At 34.4% G+C, this 23,241-nt stretch overlaps 1 protein-coding gene across 1 annotated transcript in view; it reads right to left on the bottom strand.

The window, feature by feature from the left end:
* DMD (dystrophin) overlaps nt 1–23,241 on the bottom strand; it is a 2,218,635-nt gene that overhangs the window by 1,554,508 nt on the left and 640,886 nt on the right. Inside the window, exons 8-9 of the mRNA XM_063601607.1 lie at nt 18,356–18,537; nt 17,106–17,234 (exon numbers count right to left, since the gene is read on the bottom strand). Of these exons, the coding sequence (XP_063457677.1) occupies nt 17,106–17,234; nt 18,356–18,537 (311 nt within the window). The remainder of the gene's footprint in view (nt 1–17,105; nt 17,235–18,355; nt 18,538–23,241) is intronic.

A 23,241-nucleotide genomic window follows, 5' to 3' on the forward strand; every position in this document is an offset into this window, starting at 1 on the left:
GTACTTAAAAATAGAAATTTCATTTTGAGCCTCAACATTGTTTGCTGTCTCTCTCCCCCCACCAACTCTCCTTCCACCCACCCCAACCTTTCTCCCCAGCACACACACACAGAAACACATACACACACACACACACACACACACACAGTCAAAGTTGTTTTGAACAGAAAACCCTCAGGCTACGCCCCTTATATTTGAGATGGGAGTGGGGGTAACAGTCCACAGCTGCTCATCTACTTCTGGTTCCTTCTCTAGCCTTATTTATTTCCTAGTTACATATTTTACATCACTTTTCACTGATTTCTTCTCCATACATTTTCTACCTTTGACCAGTAAGTGATAGTGTTCCTCTTTATCTAATCTTTTTGCTATTAGGCGATAAAGAATCTTAGAGCAGCAAAGATTCCAAAATATCTGTTTTGTCCATCTCTTAAGCATAGGCTTATTTCCATGGCTTTAGTAATACCATTTATTGAAATCATGTCCCACCTAAAGTATTTTCATTCTTTTTATATCTAAGCCTCGTAAAAAGCTCTGTTCAAGATGAACTTACTCTATGGAAACCTTCCTGAGTACGAGTCGATGGACCATTGTAGGATGCATAAACTGCCGATTCTTGGATCCCATTCATCACGCTAGTAATAAGCCTTATATATCCATATTCGTACGATCTCCCCAATCACTGAAATTAGTTTGGAAAAATCAAACATGTGTTTGAAATACAAGGTAGCATATCCCACCCTGTATTACTCATTCTTTTATACGTAGCTCTTCTATTACAATGAGGTTGATGGGATTAATAATTCATAGTAAGAGAAGGAAGATGACGTAAAACGGTGCTGCAGCAGGGTTTATATTGCAGGACCTGCTTCAAAACCCTGAACGATATATTAGATTCACGGGCAGCTGCTCCCTTAAGTATTGCTGTTCACTCAACTCTTAGAATATACAATACAATCGCAAACTGGGGCATATAAAAGAAACGTGATGCTTTCATTCATTTGATCAATATGCTTTATGTACCTAGTATATATTCTAGTCCTTTTCCTCTTGGAGTTTTTACTCATTAGGGAAAAACGACCTGCAAATATCGTAATGTCAGTAGTGATAACTACAATGAGGAAAAAATTAAAGCTTTGAAAGAAGACAGAACAATATTAGTGGCATATTAAATAGGGTAGTCAGAAAAGATCTCTTTGCAGTCTAATGTAAGGAAGTGAGCCATATGAATAACTGGGGAAAAAACCCTTCCAGGAAGAGGGAGATACATGTGTAAGGTCACTGAACTCAAAGTATGCTTGGCGTATTTGATGCCAAGCTAGTAGGCCAGTGTATCTGGAGCTGAGAAATGGGGTTAAGGGTAGGAAAGAAGGTAGGATACCTATAGGGAACAAATCACGATGGTGTTTTGGATTTTCTTCCGAGTGTAAAGTGAAATTATTTCAGGATTTAGAACTACTCTCAACATCTTCTCTACTTACTCAGTTTGTAAATTCCTTTAGGGCAATAATGTGGCCATATATGTTCCCCATGTTTAGTTCATTGTCTCTCATTCCATAATAGTTACCACTATTCCACAAGACCCATGGATTAGAATTATGGATTTAAGGCTTGCAAAGGAGAAGCAAGCTCATCTTAGACAGCTATATGGTTCCAGTACCTATTAAGTGAACATATTAATAAGCCATGTGTCCCGTGACCGACTGCCTTTTACAACCAATCTCATTAGGTACTCTATACTTAAACACTACTCTGACAGAGGGTTCACTATCCCCCAAAGCCTTTTATTGCATTTTGGGACATTTCTATTAGCGAGTATTCAAATATCACATACTTGACCCCATGAATTTTAGCAAGTTAACTTAGTTTATGATTTCAATTTTGGAATTTAATATTTTATGCTTGAAGAGTTCATATCAAAAAAAAACAAATTTTGAGAGCATGGCCATGTTTTTATTTCATAGTTCATTTTGTCCTTAGATGTTTCTGGCAACATAAATTTAGCAGTGTAGCAGTTATTAACACCATTCATATTTATTTCCAGCTTTCTACCTTTGAGACATATAATACGAATATAGTTCTTAGTTCTAAGTTGGGTGAGACCATGTAACTAGTTGTGCTCGTGAGTTGTGAACTGAAGCAGATATGTCACTTCCAGTTCAAGCAATTAATTGCCAGCACAAGACCTTTCAGAATTTTCTTTCCCTCTGCAGAGTGACTGGGAGTATCCTAGATAGTAGCTGTTTCATCAGGCTGGGTTTCCAAATGACCACAATGAATAGCGTTCCCTTGCTGATTCACAGTGCACCATGGAATGAAAAAGTTATTATAACATAGTGAAATTTAATAACCAGATCTAGAGTGACTGGCTTACATGGCACTTAATAAACATTAAGTGACTAGTAACACATTCTAACAGCAGTCTTTAACCTGCATATTCTGATACATTAGTAAATCTCCAAACCACGATTGGGTTATCATGGTAAAGAGCTTTATGGTAGTTTCTAGGACATACTAATTACTCAATAATTTTCTATTGAAAGAAGGAGTGGGGATTCCTCAGGGATCTAGAACTAGAAATACCATTTGACCCAGCCATCCCATTACTGGGTATATACCCAAAGGATTATAAATCATGCTGCTATAAAGATACATGCACACGTATGTTTATTGCGGCACTACTCACAATAGCAAAGACTTGGAATCAACCCAAATGTCCAACAATGATAGACTGGATTAAGAAAATGTGGCACATATACACCATGGAATACTATGCAGCCATAAAAAAGGATGAGTTCATGTCCTTTGTAGGGACATGGATGAAGCTGCAAACCATCATTCTCAGCAAACTATCACAAGGACAAAAAACCAAACACCGCATGTTCTCACTCATAGGTGGGAATTGAACAATGAGAACACATGGACACAGGAAGGGGAACATCACACACCGGGGCCTGTTGCGGGGTGGGGGGAGGGGGGAGGGATAGCATTAGGAGATATACCTAATGTTAAATGATGAGTTAATGGGTGCAGCACACCAACATGGCACATGTATACATACGTAACTAACCTGCACATTGTGCACATGTACCCTAAAACTTAAAGTATAATAAAAAAAAAAAGAAAGAAAGAAGGAGTGAATGTAACCATTCACCTAACAAGAAGTTTTGGAGACATATTGCCTCAATATTTCAAGGGCCATTGAGTAATAATGACTTATTTCTTTAAAAATTAAGAGGGTAAAAATAGTAAGATGTTAAATTTCCAATGAAAAAAATTGCACAATAGAAGCAAAAGTGAAATGTTATAGCACATACAAAACACACGCATACACACACATACATACACACACACACACACACAAACACAGTGTGTATACATAATGGATTTACAGTTCTAGTTATGAGGATGAGACTAGGGAAATAGGCACAGAGACAAAGTGCTATTAGAGACAACCCATATGTATAACTTCAAATAGAACATACTTCCTATGTAAGTGTTTAGTATTATTGGTAGATATGTGTATTGCTGTATGTATATACCCACACACACACATATATATGCACACGTAACACACAGATATATACTCTATTTGAAAACTTTGCTTATAATCTAACCATGTATCAGTGCTATCTTTACAGCATAGTAGTAAGTATATAACTATAGCATGAATTTTAAAGATTTCATGATATTGCATTAAATATATTTACCCTAAGTTTTATTAATCCTACGGTGATCACTATTCAAGTGTTTATTAAACTTTCCCTCCTTGAAAATCTGTTTTAACTATGTCTTACATCATTTCATTTACCAGATTATTACTCCTAAATTTAAACTTTGTGATTAAAAAATTAGGCACCAGAAGGACAGCATCAATTTATTCTGTCATAAGCCCTCTTACAACTTTTGATGTTTCCTGTTTCTTTATGTTCTGCAAAATTATCAGTATTATCACTGTTTCAATCTGCCTATCTGGTAGTTAAAAATAATTTGATTGTTTATATTATATTTTTTTATTAAGTAGATGGTATGTCTTTTTATATACTTAATGATATATGAGCTTTTTCACTTTTGTCATTTTCTGGCTCATGTTCTTTATGAATTTTCCTATTGGGGCATTCTAGTTTTACTTATTGATTTATCAGCATTATTTATATATGAGGGCTATCAATCCTTCGTATGTTATAAATGTTACTAATAATTTTCCCAACTTTATCTTTGACTTCTAACTTTCCTTAGAGTCTTTCTTAAAAGCATCATAACCAATACATGATGCAAGAATTGCCACACTAAATTCCTTTATTGACTCCATAAATAATTAACTATAATCATGCTCTATGAAGCAATAGAAATGTTAAGATTTTTAAGAGCTTATAAAAACTTTATTTCACATTTATTCCTGGTTTCTAGGATCAAGTGGCCAATAAGCAATTATTAAATTAATGGTAATACTACAGTGCTTCCGGCATACTTGTTCCTGAACTATATGAAGTACCAAATAGTTAAAATGACTTTAATCACCTAGCTCACCTGAAATTTAAATTATAAAGTAGAAGTAGAAGAATCCACGGGCAAATCTTATTTCTCTTTCCAATAATGATCTAAATTTCTTCTTGAAATGACTTTTTGAGGTATTATAAAGTAAATTTGAATGTTTCAGAAAGAGGACTACATATCTTAGGAAGCAGATAATTGCCACTGGATTTAGCAATCTGACACACAATATAGAAATTTCTAATTAAAGTTCTCTTTTTATAATGCTAATCTTTCAGCCAAAAATTTCCTTGGGACATGTTATAATGAAGATAAAATGTACTAAGATTTTAAATTAACCAGAGATCCCAGAGACACCTAATAAACATTTTCATAAATATTCACTATAAGTAAGTTTTATTGTGAAGTAATCCCATTGTTATACATACCTCTCATCATTGGCATCATTACGCTGTAAATAACTTACCTAATAGAAGTAAGTATTTAAAATGCTAAGCTTGAAAATCTGGATTTGCTACACATAAAAGAGGAACATGACTTTATGTAGCTGAATTGGTATGCAGATGATCTAGAAATAAGGAGTTTCATAACGATACCATCAACTCATCATTAATCCTTCCAAAGATAGTTTATTTCCCCAAAGATTTAATTGATAGCATTCTCGTAATTTAAAAAATGACTGTATTTCTATTAAACTTTATAATGAACAAAATATGTGACCGCTAATTATGTGTTGATTTTAAAGTCACTCTAATTACTACTAAATAAGGTATCTCTTCAAAAGAATTAACATTTTTCTTTACATTGACATGCTTAAGGGGGTAAACTCTTAGTGAAAACAAAAAAGTTTGCTAGTAGATTTGAGACCCACATGGATATAACACATGTATGACATAATAGGAGGCTCTGTGTTAATCTACAAGTTTGGTAACAAGTTTATGTTGATTAACCAAGCATTATTACATTTTTTCACTGATATTATTTGTAGATAAAGACCACAATATGCAAGGATATGTGCTGCCAGAATTCTATAGCAGGGATTAAAATTAGGCATGGGTATCCACTAATTACACATTTTAAGGAATATATCTGTATGGGCGGGCACAGTGGCTCACATCTGTAATCACAGAACTTTGGATGGCCAAGGCAGGTGGATCACCTGAGGTCAAGAGTTCGAGACCAGCCTGGCCAACATGGTGAAACCTCGTCTCTACTGAAAAATACAAAAATTAGCTGGGTGTGGTGGCAGGCACCTGTAATACCAGCTACTCAGGAGGCTGAGGCAGGAGAGTTGCTTGAACCCAGGAGGCAGAGGTTGCATTGAGCCAAGATCGTGGCATTGCACTTCAGCCGGGGCAACAGAGCAAAAACTCCATCTCAAAAAAAAAAAAAAAAAAGGAAAGAAAGAAATATATCTAAGTTTTCATTTTCAATCATGGTTGTCATGTATCTTAATTATGATGTTACAACACTTTGAATATAGTTTCATTAAAATATAAGGTTAATAATTTAATTAAAGAGAAAAGATTAAAAATATTAAAATCTTTTCTGAAAACAAAATAGATTGTAATAAAATTAATGCAAAAAAGAAAATCAAATTACTTAATGAATGTAGAAACTAGAGATTGCCCTACAGAAAATGTGACAGTGTGATGAATTAGCTTAAAATAATTATAATCCTTAAGAAGACATCATATTTAACAAAATTCAGGATATCAAGACCCTAGACCAAATATTTCTGCTCTGTAATCTTAGGTACATGACTTAGCATATCTCAGCTTGAGTGTCTTCACCTGTAAAATGAAAGGTGTAGAGGTTTCTCTGTCTACTTAATATTCTTGGTATTAAATTACACATACAAATTATTTCCAAATGAATTTGAAATTTCGTTTGTGCTAGAAAGCAATTAGGTGGCCATTTTGGCTCCTACTCTGTGACACTTATGTGCAAGGACATTCTCAAACTTCTTAATCAGGAGCCTGGATATTTGAAGATCTGTACAAGCTTACCTAAAACAAGTACAGTCATCAGTAAGTAGAGTGCACTTTATTGAATACCTGTTAGGCACCATGCTAGCCACATTTCCCAGCTCACCTGGATTCTGCAGAAGAATCTTGTAAGTTCTGACAGATCGTATTTTTTTAAGATGGATACAATATGTTTCATCTTACATGTTATTTTTCGGATGTAAAACTGATACTTCTCCATCAAGAGTTGGATTTATGTTTCCGCCCCTTGACTAGGATGGACCCCTGACTATGGCAGAAGTTATACTATGTGACTTCCAAGACTAAGTCACAAAAGGCAATAGAGTTTCTGCTTGGTACTCTTTGGGTCACTTACTCTTGGAATCCAGCCAGCATTTAGTGAGGGACTGCAGATTAAATAAGGCCACATATACATGTTCCAGCCAACTGCCCTGGCTGAAGTTCTAGCAGTAGCCACCAGGCATGTTAGTGAAGAAGCCTTCAAAATGACTTCGGTTTCATCTACTATTTTATTACACCTATATGAGAAGCCCTGAACCCATCTGAGCCCCAGAATCAAAAGAGATAATAAGAAAAACGAATGTTGTTTTTATAAGCTCCCAAGTTTTGAGTTGATTTGCTATATGGCAATAGTTACTGGTGAACAAGGTAAGCACACCGGTATTACACAGGTGAGCTAAGCATTACACGGGTATGCCAAGAGATAACTGAGTCACACAACTAAGAAGGTCAATCAGTTGTAACACGAATTCTTACTTCCGTAAAGACTTGATTTGTAAAAGAAAAATAATAAAACATAAAAATAAAAAAGTATAAAAATAAATGTTTGAAAAAGATATTCCTTAAGAGGACCTTCCTAAAGAAGGCATACTGCATCTAGCCTACATGTGGAGATCCAAACAATCTATTAATGATTACAAATAAGCCGCCCTGACCTGCTTAAACACTGGAACACAGATTAGCTAAATTCCATCCAATAATTCATTCAGATTCTAGGAACCGACAAATCCCATAAAATGTAATAAACATGACTTAAATGAGAGCATTCAAATATCCTTGGTTCGCAAAAACTGACTCTATTTTTGTAACATCCACAGCAATACCTCTGGACCTATCTCCGGTATCAAGAGACAAAAAAGTCATTTTCTAGAATGGTTGGTAAAATTATATATCATCTCTTCCAGAAACTCCAAATATCTTTACCAAATGTAAAAATGGACTTTCATTCTACATTTTTTGATTTATATTTTTAAGATTACATCATTTATAAATATAATGCAAAATGGAAGAGTGTTGATCCACGTTGTTGTAAATATTTCTTTACCCTTAACTACTTATTGAATGCCTGTTGTGTAAGAAGGTGAATGGAGTCTTTCCTCTCTAACACTCTATGTGATAGTAGAGGCTTTTCTCACGTAAACTATGCATTAATTATTTTAGCCACCCCATGGAAAGTTGAAAGTATCTTTATTTTAGAGATGAGAAAACTGAGTAATAGAGAGAAAATAGCATATGCAGATCCCACAGACTAGATTCCTATTATACTCCTGTTTTCATCTTAATATCTTAGCTATGGAATATTCTTTAATCTTCTTTGAAAAGTTTAACACCATTAAAATTCTTATTTACATCAAAATAAACATGAATAGAATAATTCAGAGGACAAAACAGGAAATATATTTGTGACATGGATGACAGAAAATTTCCTATTCTTATTTAGAATTATCACTTATATGTCAAGAAGAAAAATAACATTCCCACACTATTCAAGCTTTTTTAAGCATCAATTTCCTAACCTATTTTGATAGGTAACTCCATTTGTGGAGTTACATCTTTATAAGATTTTTTTGAAGTTCAGAAATAATAAATGTAAATTACATGCTAGGCATTTAACACATTTCCTAAATGCAGACACACCTAGTGGAATAAATGATGTATTTTGGTTATACTATCCTTATAAAATTTTCATACTTAATGAGAGCTTTACCTTAAATAACTTTTTATTTTTAAGTTACTTACACTAGATCATTTTTTTAAAAACCTCTAGGTTTTTGGACTATAACAAAATAACGCTCCTTTAATCTTCATGAAGAGACCACTATGAACAATTTTACACCAAGAAACTGTAATCTAAAAACATGGTTAAATTCCTAGAAACATAAAACCTACAAAATCTGAACTGTGTAAAAATGGAAAATCTGAATAGATCAATACAAGTAAGGGATTGAATAAGTAATTTTTAAACTTTCAACAAAGCGCAAGACGAGATGACTTCATAAGTGATTTCGATCAAACATTTAAAAAAAAAAATTAATGCCAATGCTTCTCAAACTCTTTCAAAAAACTGAAGTGGAGGGAGCATTTCCAAATTCACTTTATAAGGTCAGCATTACCAAAGCCAGAAAAAGACATCCCAAGAAAACTGCAGGTCAATATCCTTGACAGATATAGAGGCAAAATTCTCAACAAAATTCCGACAAACTTTAACAGCACATTAAAAGGATCATATACCATGACCAAGTGAGATTTATCCTTGGGATACAAGGATGGTTCAACATGAAAATCAATTAGTATGATACACCACGTTAACAGAATAAATAAGAAGTCACATGTTCATTTCATTAGATGCGGAAAACTTGTTTGGCAAAATTCAACACAATTTCACTATTTAAAAAAAACCATTAAACTCTCAACAAACTAGGAATAGAAGGAAATTGCTTCGATGTAAAAGCCATATATAAAAAGATCGCAGCTCATATCACAACAACTGCGAACTGAAAGGATTTTCTATGAAATCAGGAACAGGAGGAACAAGGTAAGTATGCCCATTCTTTGCCACTTCTACTGATGGCAATACTGGAAGTCCTTGCTAGAATAATTAGGCAAAAAAAGAAAGTAAAGGTATATAAATCAGAAATGAGAAATATTATTCCTATTTGCAGATGACATAATCTTGTAAATAGAAAACCCTAGAATCCATTAAAAACATTAGAACCAATTTAAAAATCAGTAAAGTTGTAGGATACAAAATCATCATACAAAAATTAGTTGAGTTTCTAGGAGACAAATTCCATTCACAAGAGCACCAAAAAGAAAACAGGAATAAACTAAAGAGGTCAAAGAGTATGTACTGAAAACTATAAAACATTGATGAAAGAAATTAAAGATGACAAAATCAAATGGAAAGACATCCTACATTCATGGATCGAAGGACTTAAAATTGTCATTATATTCAAAGCAATCTACAGAACTAATATAATCTTTATCAAAATTCCAATGGCATTTTTCACAGAAACAGAGAAAAACTCTGAAATTCATATGGAACCACAAAGAATCCCAAATGGCTAAATCAACCTTGAGAAAGAAGTACAAAATTGGAGGTATCACACTTCCTGATTTCAAAATATATTACTAAACTACAGTAATTAAAAATAAATTGTATTGTCATGAAGACAGACATATAGACCAAAAGAACAGAATACAGAGCCCAGATATAAATCTACACATATAGGGTTAACTGATGTTCCACGATAGAGCCAAGCATGCACAAGGAGGAAAGGATAATCTCTTCAACAAATGGTGTTGGAAAAACTGGATATCCACGTGCAAAATAATGAAATTGGATGCTTATCTTATGCCATATGCAAATATCAACTCCAAACGGATAAAATATGTAAATGTAAAACCTCAATCCATAAAACTCCTGGAAGAAAAATTGGAAAAATCTTGTGACATTCATCCTCGCAATTATTTCCAAAAGCACAAGCAATAAAAGCAAAAAAAATAGAATTAAGACTACATAAAACTAAAAATCTTCTGTTTAGAAAAGGGAACAAATCAACACTGTGAAAAGGCAATCTATGGAATGGGAAAAATACAAACCATATATATATATATTATGGGAATTATTTCTAACTCAGAGCTATTAGGAGGGTTAAATAAAATGAATTATATAAAGAATACTTCATGGTATAGCTACATTCTAAGTTATCAAAAAGACAGCAACCAATATCATGATTACTATTTTAAATACATCAGGGCTTAGGTAAGATTTTGTGATCAGACCTGAAGACCTTATATTATATTAACAACTGGTTATCTTCTAAAATATATAAAGAACTCCTATACTTCATTGGCAAAAAAAAACTAAAAACCCAATTAAAAATGAGCTAAAGGCTTGAACAGACATTTCTCCAAAGACGACACCCAAATGGTCAACAGGTGTATGAAAATATGTTCAACATTATGAATTATCAGGGAAATGTAAATGAAAAGCAGAATGAGCTATCACATTTATACCTGTTGGATGCCTACTATTAAAAAATGGATTAGTAAGGATGTGGAATAATTGGAACTATTGTACACCGTTGGTGAAGTAAAAAATGGCATGGCTATTATGGAAAATAATATAGTTGCTCCTCGAAAATTAAAAACAGAACTCCCACTTGATCTAGCAATCTCACTTTTGGATATTTATCCAAAAGAATTGAAATCAGGATCTTGAAGGGATACTTGCAATGCCATGTTCCTTGCAACACCATTCACAATAGCCAACATGTGGAAACATCCTCAGTGTCCACTGATGGATGAGGGGATAAAGAAAATGTGGTATATACATACAAGAGATTACTATTAATATTCAAAAAGAAAGAGATCCTGCCACATTAACAACATGGATGAACCCTAAGGACATTATGGGAAGTGAAATAAGACAGTCACATAAGGACAAACACTCCATGATTCTACTTATAAGAGGTATGTAAAATACTCAAGCTGATCAAATCAGAGAGTGAAATAGTAGTTGCTAGAGGCTGTGGAGAGGAGGAAGTGGGAAGCTGCTAATTAACAAAGGTTCAGTTACGAAAGATGAGAAAATTCTCAAGATCTGTTGTACAACTTGTACCTATACTGAACAATGCTGTATTTTACACTTAAAAATCAGTTAAGAGGGTGAATCCCATGTTAAGTGTTCTTACACACAATAAAGTAAATTTCAAAAGTTGTTAAACGGTAAGAGTGTATCTGTTGAAAATAACATCATCACATATATTCACTTCAAGGTTCCTTCCAGTTTTAAAATTCTACTCAGAAGTCTTCAGTGTACCAATTTATAGAGTTGAGCTAAAACTTAACAATTCTGTTTCTGGGTCACTTGTTCAGTCACATCAGGATGTATAAAGGCTTCCTCGAAGCAAATTAGTGATACTTTTAATCTAAGGAGTGGTCTCCCTGGCTGGCTTCGCATCCTCTGTTTGCCAATTACTTTCTACAATATGTGGACAGTCTGAGGGACAAGTTGTGTCAGGAGGGGGCAAAGGCAGAGATAGAGTGAAAAATCTACTCTGCCTCATCCCCTCCCAACACAGGATTGCTGGATGTAAAATCACCCAGATTGTTCCTCAGCAACCTCAGAAGAAAAAAGGATATCCTTTCCCTTAGAATCTTTTCCTCGGTATATTAACTTGCCAAACTCTATACAGGTTGTGAGTCTGTTTACAAATCAGAATCCAGGCTATCTCTTCTCATAAAAGTGCTAATAAAAATATAATAATTTTCTCAGATCAGACCACAAAATCTTATCTAACCCCTGATGTATCTAAAGCAGTAATCACATTGGTTGCTGGGGTATTTTTTTTTTTTTTTGAGAACTTACGATGTGCTTATACCATGCAATGTTCTTTATAAAATTAATCTCATTTGACCCTCCGAATAACTATATGAGTTAGAAACAGTTTCAATAATACACATGAGAAACTGAGGCCCAGAGTTCAAGAAATTCTCTAAAGGTTACATAGCAACTAAGTAATAATGAAGGCTCTTAAAAGTAGATGTAGGGGGGCAGAAGAGTATAGGTAAGAGTGATGTCATATGAGAAAGACTCAATTTGCCCTTGTTAGCTTTGAAGTTGAAAGGGGGCAATGAGCCAATTAATGTGGTCAGCCTCTAGAAGCTAGAAAAGGCATGGAAATGGATTCTCCTCTACAGCCTCCAAAAGGAAGGCAGCCCTGCTGATATGTTAATGTTAGCTGAATGAGACCTGTTTTAAACATCTGAACTAAAGAACTGTAAAATAATGAATATGTGTTGATTAGGGCCACTAGGTTTGTAGTTGTTGCATCAAAAATCGAACTAATACATAGACACATGATTAGTTATCAGGATGGGTTAATTTAAAAGAAGTATGTTTTTGTCCCTGTGGCCATCAACTATCCAGGGTAGTGTTTTGAGACCGAGTCTTGCCCTGTCACCCAGGCTGGAGTGCAGTGGCCGATCTCAGCTCACTGCAGCCTCCACCTCCTGGCTTCAAGCAATTCTCATGCCTCAGCTTCCCAAGTAGCTGGGATTACAGGTGTGTGCCACCACACTCACTTAATTTTTGTGTTTTCAGTAGAGACAGCATTTTGCCATGTTGGCCAGGCTGGTCTCAAAATCCTAGCCTCAAGTGATCTGCCTGCCTCATCCTCCAAAAGTGGCGGGATTACAGGCATGAGCCACTACACCAAGCTCGCAGCGTAGTTTGTTTTTTTAAGTGTTACAATGAGGGTAGCCTTCACTTTTACTGACGTTTGAACCTACTTTAATCAGCAACACCTCCAAATACACACACAGGCACACACCACTGAAATTGTTCTTATTAAAGGGGATATAAACTAGAGTGAGCATGTAACTTATCGGTCAAAATGGGAAAGTTTTAAGAGTGAATAGGAGTGTTAGTAATTCCACTGTAGTAACTGCTATATATTAGGATTTCCCAGACATCTTACCCCACTGTTTTCCTAAATTCACTGAATAATTTTCAATCATCATGTTATTTGAACTAATCAGCAATATTTAATGTAGTTAGATATCTTCCTTTCTCTGAAAACACTTTCTTCTGGATTCCAGAATGCCACATCTATCTTCTCCTTTTTCTCTCCCCTTTCTAGCCACCTTTTTCAGCCCCTTTGCTGATGCCTCATCATATATACATCTAGAGATCTGTCTACACATTTTTCCTTGGTAATCTTATCCTGGCCGATGCATTTAAATAACATCTATGTGTTGACTTCTAAATTATTATCCTCAACTCTGATCTTAGAACCCCTTCTTTACATGCATTCATAGCCTCATAGGCACCTCAAGATTAATATGTTTAAAACAGAAATCCTAACGTTCACTCCCAAACCTGTTCCTTCTACAGTCTCACCCATCTTGGTTTGTGGCAACTCTATTTGGCCAGTTGCTTAAGTAAGAAACCTCACAGTAATCCTTGGTTTCTCTAATTCTTTCATAAGTCACATCTACTGCATCAGGAGGGAAATGACTTTGATGAAATATTGGCCTCCAATTCTGCTACCAGATATGCTATGCTAGAGGATCATGAAACAGAAAAGCTCACAGATAAAAAGGCTCATATCATACCATTTTTTTTATTTATGTATTTTTGAGACAGAGTTTCACTCTTGTTGCCCATGCTGTAGTGCAATGGCATGATTTCAACTCACTGCAACCTCCACCTCCCAGGTTCAAGTGATTCTCCTGCCTCAGCCTCCCGAGTAGCTGGGATTACAGGTGTGCGCAACCACGCCCAGCTAATTTTGTATTTTTAGTAGAGATGGGGTTTTACCATGTTGGTTCGGTTGGTCTCGAACTCTGACCTCAGGTGATCCACCCACCTTGGCCTCCCAAAGTACTGGGAGTACCGGCATGAGCCACCACGCCCGGCCTTACCATTTATTAAATGAGTTAAAAACGTATGGCATGAGGGAAGACAGCAGGAGAATAATAAAATTAGAATAATTTCAGACACAGATTGTTTTGCATGTTTATGTGTCACTTGGTTCAATAACAGTACCTGGCACATAATAGGTGATTCAAACACAAGCGCTAAATAATCAAATGTATGAATACTGCTCTATGTGTGAGTAACGCAATATATAAGAATCACAGTAGAGAAAGTGCAGTGTCACCCTACTATAATGAGCATGGGCATGGAGTTGAATAAATGTAAATTTGAATTCAGGTTCTGCCACTTACTAATTAGGCCTAGAAATACAAATTAAGTTGGCCAATTTAAAACAGAGACAAAAGCACTCTGAGCTAAGGGAAGCATAAAAGCTAATATGGAAAATTTCTGGGCACCTGTGTGGGAGAACGAGTGATGTAATTTGGTTGAAGAAACATGAAATACATGTGTAATGAGCATAAAAATATAAAATATTAATATATCATAAATCTTTTCGAGGCAGTTTAGGAGAGTAGCCTTGTTATACGGACAAAATTAAGCGAAAAAAAATTGTATTATTAGGGCTCTGAATAACATTAAAAATGGACAAGAAACTTCGTAATAAACTTCACTTGGAGACATACTAGGTTTGAGATATTAGTGGATATCAAGGTATAGATACATACAAAGAGTTGAAAATTAATTGGAAATGTGGCTATAACTCAAGTAAGATTGGAAGTGGTGAAGACAGAGATACAATGATCATTTGCATACATATTGAATACACATTGAAGCCAGGTTATTAAATTATTATTAAATTATGTTGATAAAAGAACAAGTACAGAGATAAGAATGCCAAGATATTTCCCATGAGATTCATAAGCTAAAGAAGTTGGAAGAACAGAAAGAGCCAGGTAATGAAAGACACAGAATAGTCAGAGAGGAAGAACCCGCTGAGTGTAGAGGCTGAGAAAAATGTTTCATCAGTGGTAGAAAGTTAGGAGAGCTGAATAAAAGCCATTTGTCTCTGTGATTAAGAATACTTATTTGTTGAATAAATTAATGAACAGTTAAAGCAGAGTGATGTGTCTGGGGAGTGGGGGCATGCACGTATTTTCCATAGGGGACAGTCACCCACATGGCTCTCTCCTCTTAGAGAGAACGCTATTTTTCTCTGTAGACCAGCAAGTAAACACTTTAATAAAGCTTTCTGATGGAATCAGATCCAGCCTGTCTTGAGTTCCTTTGAAGTAGAGCAGGTACAGCCTGTAGGGGCAGTGAAAGCTCAGTCCTTTTGACACTTTTGAAATAAATGTTCTTAGTGTGAATAATTAAGGCATACACTTATCAAACCTAACTACATGTAACATCATCTTCTGATATGCTTCCTTTAGTGACAGAATATATCATTCCCCATCCCCCATCTCTTGTGATTTGTGCTGTGTCTTTTCTAAATGATAAACATTACATTCATTTGAATGGCTTATTTTAATTAAAACAAGTAAGTGAATTTGTTGAATTATCTGTGATTTATGACATATTATGTATTTGGTAATATTTACACAAAGGTAGAATGAGCAGAGTCTAGCAAGATGTAAGTCCATTTGTAATTACTTCATTAAGGAGTCATACCTGAGCGATGCCTTAATGAAGGTGGTGATGAGGTGAAAATGTGCTACCAGAATAGGCATTGGAGAAAACCTAGAAAAGGCAGCTCAATAAAGTGATAATGAGAGGGGGAAAAAAACCCCTATATCTTTGCTTGGTGTATGCTCCTTAATCTTAGGAGATGTCACTTATTCCTTAAGTCTTGGAGATTTCAACGGGGGGAATGGTGATAAATTGAGTCTAGAGAGTCGATGGAGAGTCAAGAGGTCCAGAATGAGAGGGAGTGAGAAGAGAGCTTTGCAAGTAAACTAGCCAAGGATGGAGGTCATAACTATTTCAAAGTTTAGAATTTTCAGCTAATGCATCAATTAAGTGCCAAATAAATTACTAATTAAATGCACACCACTATCTTAACAAAAAATTGAGTCTCCAAAAATGTACACGTATTTTAGCAGATAGGATCAGGTCTATCATTTTTAAACTCCCATTCATAGTGTAGTTTTGATAAAAATCACATCCTCTAGCACGCTTCGAATTGGCTCCATTGAGCAAAATAAATCATTTTTGTTAAAAAGTAATTCTTGCAAATCTAGCAATCCTAGCACATTTCATTCCCACGCTGTAACATTTATAAGGCTATTTCTTGTATATTGGGTTCCATACAATATTGAAAGGGTGGAAAACTCCACTGAGTCCTCCTCATATAGAAAGTACTAAACATTGCCGAGAATATGACCTGGTTTCAGTGTGACTTTTTCTTATAAATACTACAGAGCCTGCTATACACAAGTTTAAATTAGCAAAATTAAAGGAGAGCATATGAAGAAGCTTGCAGTTATATTTTTCTTACATAGAATATATATTTTAGAATGAATAGATAAAATAATTCACTTAGAATATATGTATTTCCTTTATGTAGATCTAGAAAAATCTCCCCAAATAGTGTAATTAGCAATTTTCACAGATGTACCTACACTTTTTGAAGTTACATATATAAACCTTTTCATAAGCCTCATATTTTTTATAACCATTAGCAGCCTTTGTCAAAGAGAACCTTAGAGGTTATTACATAATGAAAGTAGAAATCATTACGGGAATTCATATTTATGAAGAATCAACGTATAGTAAACCTAGAGAAGACTCAATAACAAAGCAGAATCACATGAGGGAATCAATAAAACTTGGAAAAACAAACCAGCTCTTCATGAGGAGATAAAAGGCACTGAAAAATTCAAGCAAGTAAAAGCAGTGTTAGATTATCTTGGAAGCAGTTCTCTGGTTTGTACAACAGAGAGTAAATGTTGACAGACCTGTGAAGGAAATGGGCTCCGTGTAGGGTCAGAGGTGGTGACATAAGCAGCCTGTGTGTAGGCATAGCTCTTGAATCGAGGCTTAGGGGAAGAAGTTCTCTCATATCCCTGTGCTAGACTGACTGTGATCTGCAGAGAAGGGTTTGGGGGAGTGGATAGAGAGGAGGGGGAAAAACCATAAGTAACCCGAAAGGACTACTTTCCAACATGGTAGAAAACAGAACATTAAATGGAAATGGTGAGATTCAATGTTTAATACTAAACATATATAAATGATATTCGAAATTGGTATACTCCCAGAATTAAGGCACTTAATGTCATGTTGGAGAGTAAATGATCTGGGAAGATATGAGCATGCTATTTAGCCATGAGGATTCCAAAGTAACACAACTCCAACATTTATATGGGATGGTACTCTTCAATCCGGCAAAAACAGGCATCCATAAGCAATTTTCTCTAAATCCAACGTAAATAAAACCAGAATTCATCAGGTCCATACCCTGGAAAGGACTAAAAATTTCATAAGCGAATATAGAGCTAGCTCAGCAAAGTGAGAGAGTTTGGCCTAAGAGCTTTCCACACATTCAGCAGAAATGTTACTAAAGGTTTCTTCACTATTGTTTGTGCCTGAGAAAGCAAAGGAAAACATGCAAACCACCCACCGTTGAGAAAAAGAACACGCCAGTGTCATGGAAGAACCCCACTGAATTCTATACAATTATATAAAGAAGAATTTCATCAGGTTTTTCTTTACTGTTTATTTGAAATATTTTAAACCACTTTTATATTTTCAAAATTGTTATCCTGAATAATCAAAATCTGACTTTGCACATCATATTGTCATAAAGTATTTTTTAATGATTAAAAACCGTATTTGCCTTTAATCTTTCTCTAGCTCTTTGTTCTAGTTGATGAAGATTTTAGAGTTTAATATGTACGTCAGTTTGCCTTTCATTTCATTGTGTGTTACACAATGGAAATTTAATATATTATGTTCTATATTCCTATGATATGGTACATATGAATAGTATTTTTAAAATATGTTTTGAAAAGAATATTGTAGTCAATGAAGCAAAATTGAAAAGGTTTACATAGTCTCTGTCTCTGTTTTTGTACATGTACATACATTAGGCTTTGTATATATACACGTGTATATACATATATGTTATATATATATGTGCACGTAATACCTAAAAATGCATATAAAACAGAAAACATCTTGAATATTAGCTGTCCTTTACACACTTTACCTGTTGAGAATAGTGCATTTGATGATGTAATTGAAAATGTTCTTCTTTAGTCACTTTAGGTGGCCTTGGCAACATTTCCACTTCCTGGATGGCTTCGATGCTCACTTGTTGAGGCAAAACTTGGAAGAGTGATGTGATGTACATTAAGATGGACTTCTTATCTGGATAGGTGGTAGCAACATCTGTAAGCACATTAACACTACACATCAATTTTTGGTTTCTATATTTGAGACTCTAAAAGGATAATGAACAAATCAATGTTAAAGGAAGACGATAGCTTGATGAACAGTGAATTGTCCATGAAAGTCCTCCAGAGACTAATTAGAACATGATAATGAGGCCTAAAATGTCTTTCCAATTTGGCAGACCAATGAGATGAGCAGTAAAGTTAATTTATTTTCCTTGTTCATATAAAAACTTAATTCCATATTACTTTTTCCTAAGTCAAATTGCCAAACTAGCCCATCTAACAGAGTAGCTTTCATTAGATAAGAAACAAAAATAAAAGATTACATTTTCCCTCCCATGGAAAGTTATATTAACATGTCAATTCAAATGGTGCACTGGTAATTAAACAATTACACAAAATGGTTTAACGCTTTGGTTCTCAGTAAAGAAACCTTATACCTTTTAATTGAATGTTGCTGACATTAAAGTATGCAGAGAGCTAAATAAGTCTCTGCTGAAATGAGTCATGTATCCACAATATAAATTAAACAGAAAAATACCATATAATGATTTTTACTATTCCGTGTATGTTAAAAATATTTGTTTACATTGTGGTGCATGGGATAAAGTAGAATATCACTTTCCTTCTCAGACATTAGAGACAAATGTAAAAGTCCCGCACATTAAGTTGATCTGACTTCCTATCCTTTGCCACATCCAGAAAGTGAATGAAACGCAGCATTTAAAGTCAATAATACTTTGTAATAACACATATAAAGTGGCAGCTCCTTCAAAAGATTCATTTGCTACTTGGCATTAAAATTTACTTACTACACTCATTCCAGTGAACCAAGATGTAAAGTAATCCTTTATGTGAACTATGTCATTAGTACTAGAAATGTTAACACATAAGTTCTGACTATGAAATGCTAGCATTTCATTGTCATCCTTTTTCATCCTTTAAAAAGACGGAAATTTTGTCATTGAGACAGCATGTGTAAATCTGGAGGATATTAAGTGAAATAAGCCAGTCACAGAAAGACAAGTACCACATGATCTCACTAACACATGGAATCTAAAAAGTTGAATTCATAGAAGTAGAGAGTAGAATGGTGTTTACCAGGGGCTATGGGGCAGGGGTTGGGAAGATGTTGGTCAAAGGACACAAAATTTCAGTTAGATAGGAAAAATAAGTTCAAGAGATCTACTGTACAACCTAGTTTATAACAATGTATTGTATTCCTAAAAATTGCTGCGAGAGTAGATATTAAGTATACTCACCATGAAACATGATAAGCATATGAAGTAAAACATGTATTAATTAGTTCAATTTAGCCATTCCAGAACGTATACATATTTCAAAACATCATGTTGTACATGATAAATGTATGTAATTTTAGTTTTTTAATCATTAATGAATATAAAAATCAAAGATAAAAGATAAACATAAATCCTGGCAGGAGGTCAAGGTAATGTGGCAATGCATTTTCCTTGCCATACAATTTATCTTAGCTTAACTACTATTAAGATATCTGTATTCAGTATGTATATTCTGATCAGGTGTTCTGATTATAAGTGAAAAAGCCAAGAGTAAAGTCTCAAGTCCGTTAGCACAAAAGGAGATTGAACAAGTGACTTCATCAATTCTTTTGAAAGAATCAGAACCATGATTAATCAGAACAACTATTTTTAAAGTATTTTTAAAAAGAGTTACAAGAGACGAAAAAATTAATGTTCCTTAGTCTACTTCTATCCATAGAACAATACAGTGCTTCTCAATTCTTAATGTACATATGAATCACCTGGGGATCTTTTAAAACTACAGAATCTGATTCAATAGATCGGGGTAGAGCCTGGAGCTCTGCATTTGCAATAGTCTCCCAAGTGATGCTGAAACTGCTAGTCTGCTACATTTTCAATAAGGGCCAAAAACATTACTTATAAGCAGACTGTTACATCATCTCCCGTTTTATTATTTTATTCATTTATTCAAATGATATTTATTAGACATTTCAATGCACAAGGCTGAAAGGTACAAAGTTATACAACACATATGGCTCAACTTATTACACTTTAATTATTAATCAACAGATGGTCAAAGTAATTTTTGCAAGTACTTTTTAAAGAAGAACTAAATAATATTTTGTGCATGAACACTGCCTTCCTTAATAATCTTACAAACTTATCTTTGGAATTCTGAAGCCTAGAAATCTCCAATTCATTTGATAATTGTTTTTCAAAATATTTGACCAATTGTTTCTTATATAGTAGATACTATACTTCACCGTATCTTGAAATTCTAGAAAATGTTCTTCCTTCTCACTAGTAACTAGTCAGCTGTACCTGTGATTAGCATAACTTAGAGCTCTTTCATTTTTAGTATATTAAATAAAACCATGATGTGAGAAAACAAAAAGGGTTGAGCCTGTGCCTATTCACTGCTGTGTTATACATAGACACATGCATGTATGTTTGGTCTAAAATATATGCCATTATAAAAAGTAAAAAATGGTGAAAAATTGGCCAAGCATTATTTTTATTGCCCCCCAAAAAATTTCAAACATTGTAATAAATTTTATTTATATAAAAAATGTGGACTAAATGCAGCTGTTCATAAATATCAGTCATTACAATAAATATGCACTTATTTAACCAAACTATTGACATTTTGCCCCAAATTATTACTATCCCACTTTTGAGATTATGTGGAATTCAAAACTGCCAGTAGGTAGAAATAAGTAATTTTTGAAGAAAGGAATTTAGGTCTTCTAAAATATTTTGAATTTCATCAACATACATTTTCAAGAAATCTATTATATTCAAAGTATTTTAATGGATTATCCAGGAAATTTAAAAGATAGAAAATTCATGAATTCTGCTTCTAATTTGGAATAAGAAAGTAAATAATAGAAGTACAAAGTAATTGCATTGCTGAACAGAATTTAAAATGTGTTCCTCTAATTGGCACAACCAGTTGTTTAACATGTTCAGATTTTTAAAATCATATAATATTGAAGGATAAGGCAATTCTCTTTAAATAGGAAACTGAATTAATTATGCATAGGATTTCAATAGCTGGAAATGAGGGAATGGGGAAGAGTATTCGGGGCAGTGGGAATATCTAGAATAAACATGCAGAGGTAGGGACACATTAGCGATGTCTTGGGAACAGTGGCTTTGTGTGTCTTAGAGTAGAGTAGTGAAAACTAAGATGAAACTGGTAGATTGTACATAGAAAACTGAGGGATCATCAATAGCAAACTAGAAAACCTGGCCTTCATTCAATAGACTAGAGAGTAAATCCTTTTCAATGAGAGGGTGACACCATCAAAATTTTATTAAAGTAAATTCTTTAAGTACAGAATGGATTGCTGGAGGAAAACTTGAGAGAAATAGGAGGCTAGGACCATAATCCAGATATAAAGTGTTCAAGATCTAAGGTACAACTGTGTACGGGGGAAATGAAAACAACTCAATGTATGACAAAAAATCTAAGATGGATCGAAAATGACTTCATTCAATTTTCAAATCATTTACTCCACAGTCTTTGGAAATGCCTATATACAAAGTTATGTGCTACAGCCTTAGGATATAAAGATTAATAAACTGACAATAAAACAAAGGAGGAAGAGGACGAAAGAGGAAACTGATTGTTCTGCAGCCATGGTAACAAGTAGACACCAACAAAAGTTTCAATCTACCCTATTTATTCATTTAACAATTAGTTCCTCCATGATTCTTATCATGCTTCCCCCAGCCAACCAGCAGCAAACACTCCCTTCTGAAACTTTGCCAGAGTGGATTCACTTCAATGAAGATAATTCTCAAACTAATTAACAATGGTCTCACCTGAGTTACCACGCTTCTAAAGCTATCATCATCCTATTCCCAATTTGAAATGTTCTTAGATTGCTGGACTTCTGATTCCCCCCAAAACCTAAGAATACGCTCCTTTCAGAGACTGTGGTTGACCAGGAGCATTCCCTCTTATTTAAGATGTTATGAAGCCCAAATCCAATGTTTAGTAAAACTGTAAAGTTTGTTGAATCTTAATACCATTACTATGTTGCATTTTTTTGTCATTTTTGTCATATTTTTGCTGTTTCTATCATTAACACAAAAACAAACCTAGTTGTAGGAGACCATTTGTATACTATTAACAGGAAGCCAGAAGAATTTACTTAGAAGGAAAAAGCATTTATCACTTATTCCATATGTGCTAAGTGATTGTCATGTGCTATAGAATATACTTAGACTATGGTAGATTATGAGTATATAGCAGATGAGCCACCCCATAATTATAAACATTACTTTTTATGGGAAATCAAAATAAATGTTATGGACTTCGGGGTAATCATCATTTATGATGACTGCACTAAGGCCAATTCCTGGCACTCTGTGATCACCTAAGTATTTGTTAAGAAACTCAATACAGAGGACAGTTAAAGTCATAGAAATTGATGAGAATTATGTAAGACAGTGACTAAAGGCAATGGTATGATAATGAGTACTATAAAGTATTTGAGGAGTATGAAAATGATGGGATGTAATTTATACTTTTTATTACACGACATTAAGATTGTATGAAATGAGAGCAGTGGCTGAATCCCGAAAGTAAGAACTTAACAATTACATGAACGTAATTTTACACCAAGACTCTACTACATAAAATGCTCACGGACACCGGATTTTAATAATTGCTTATCCAATCTTTGAAG

This window comes from Pan paniscus, chromosome X (genome assembly GCF_029289425.2).
Source record: "Pan paniscus chromosome X, NHGRI_mPanPan1-v2.0_pri, whole genome shotgun sequence".
NCBI lineage: Eukaryota > Metazoa > Chordata > Mammalia > Primates > Hominidae > Pan > Pan paniscus.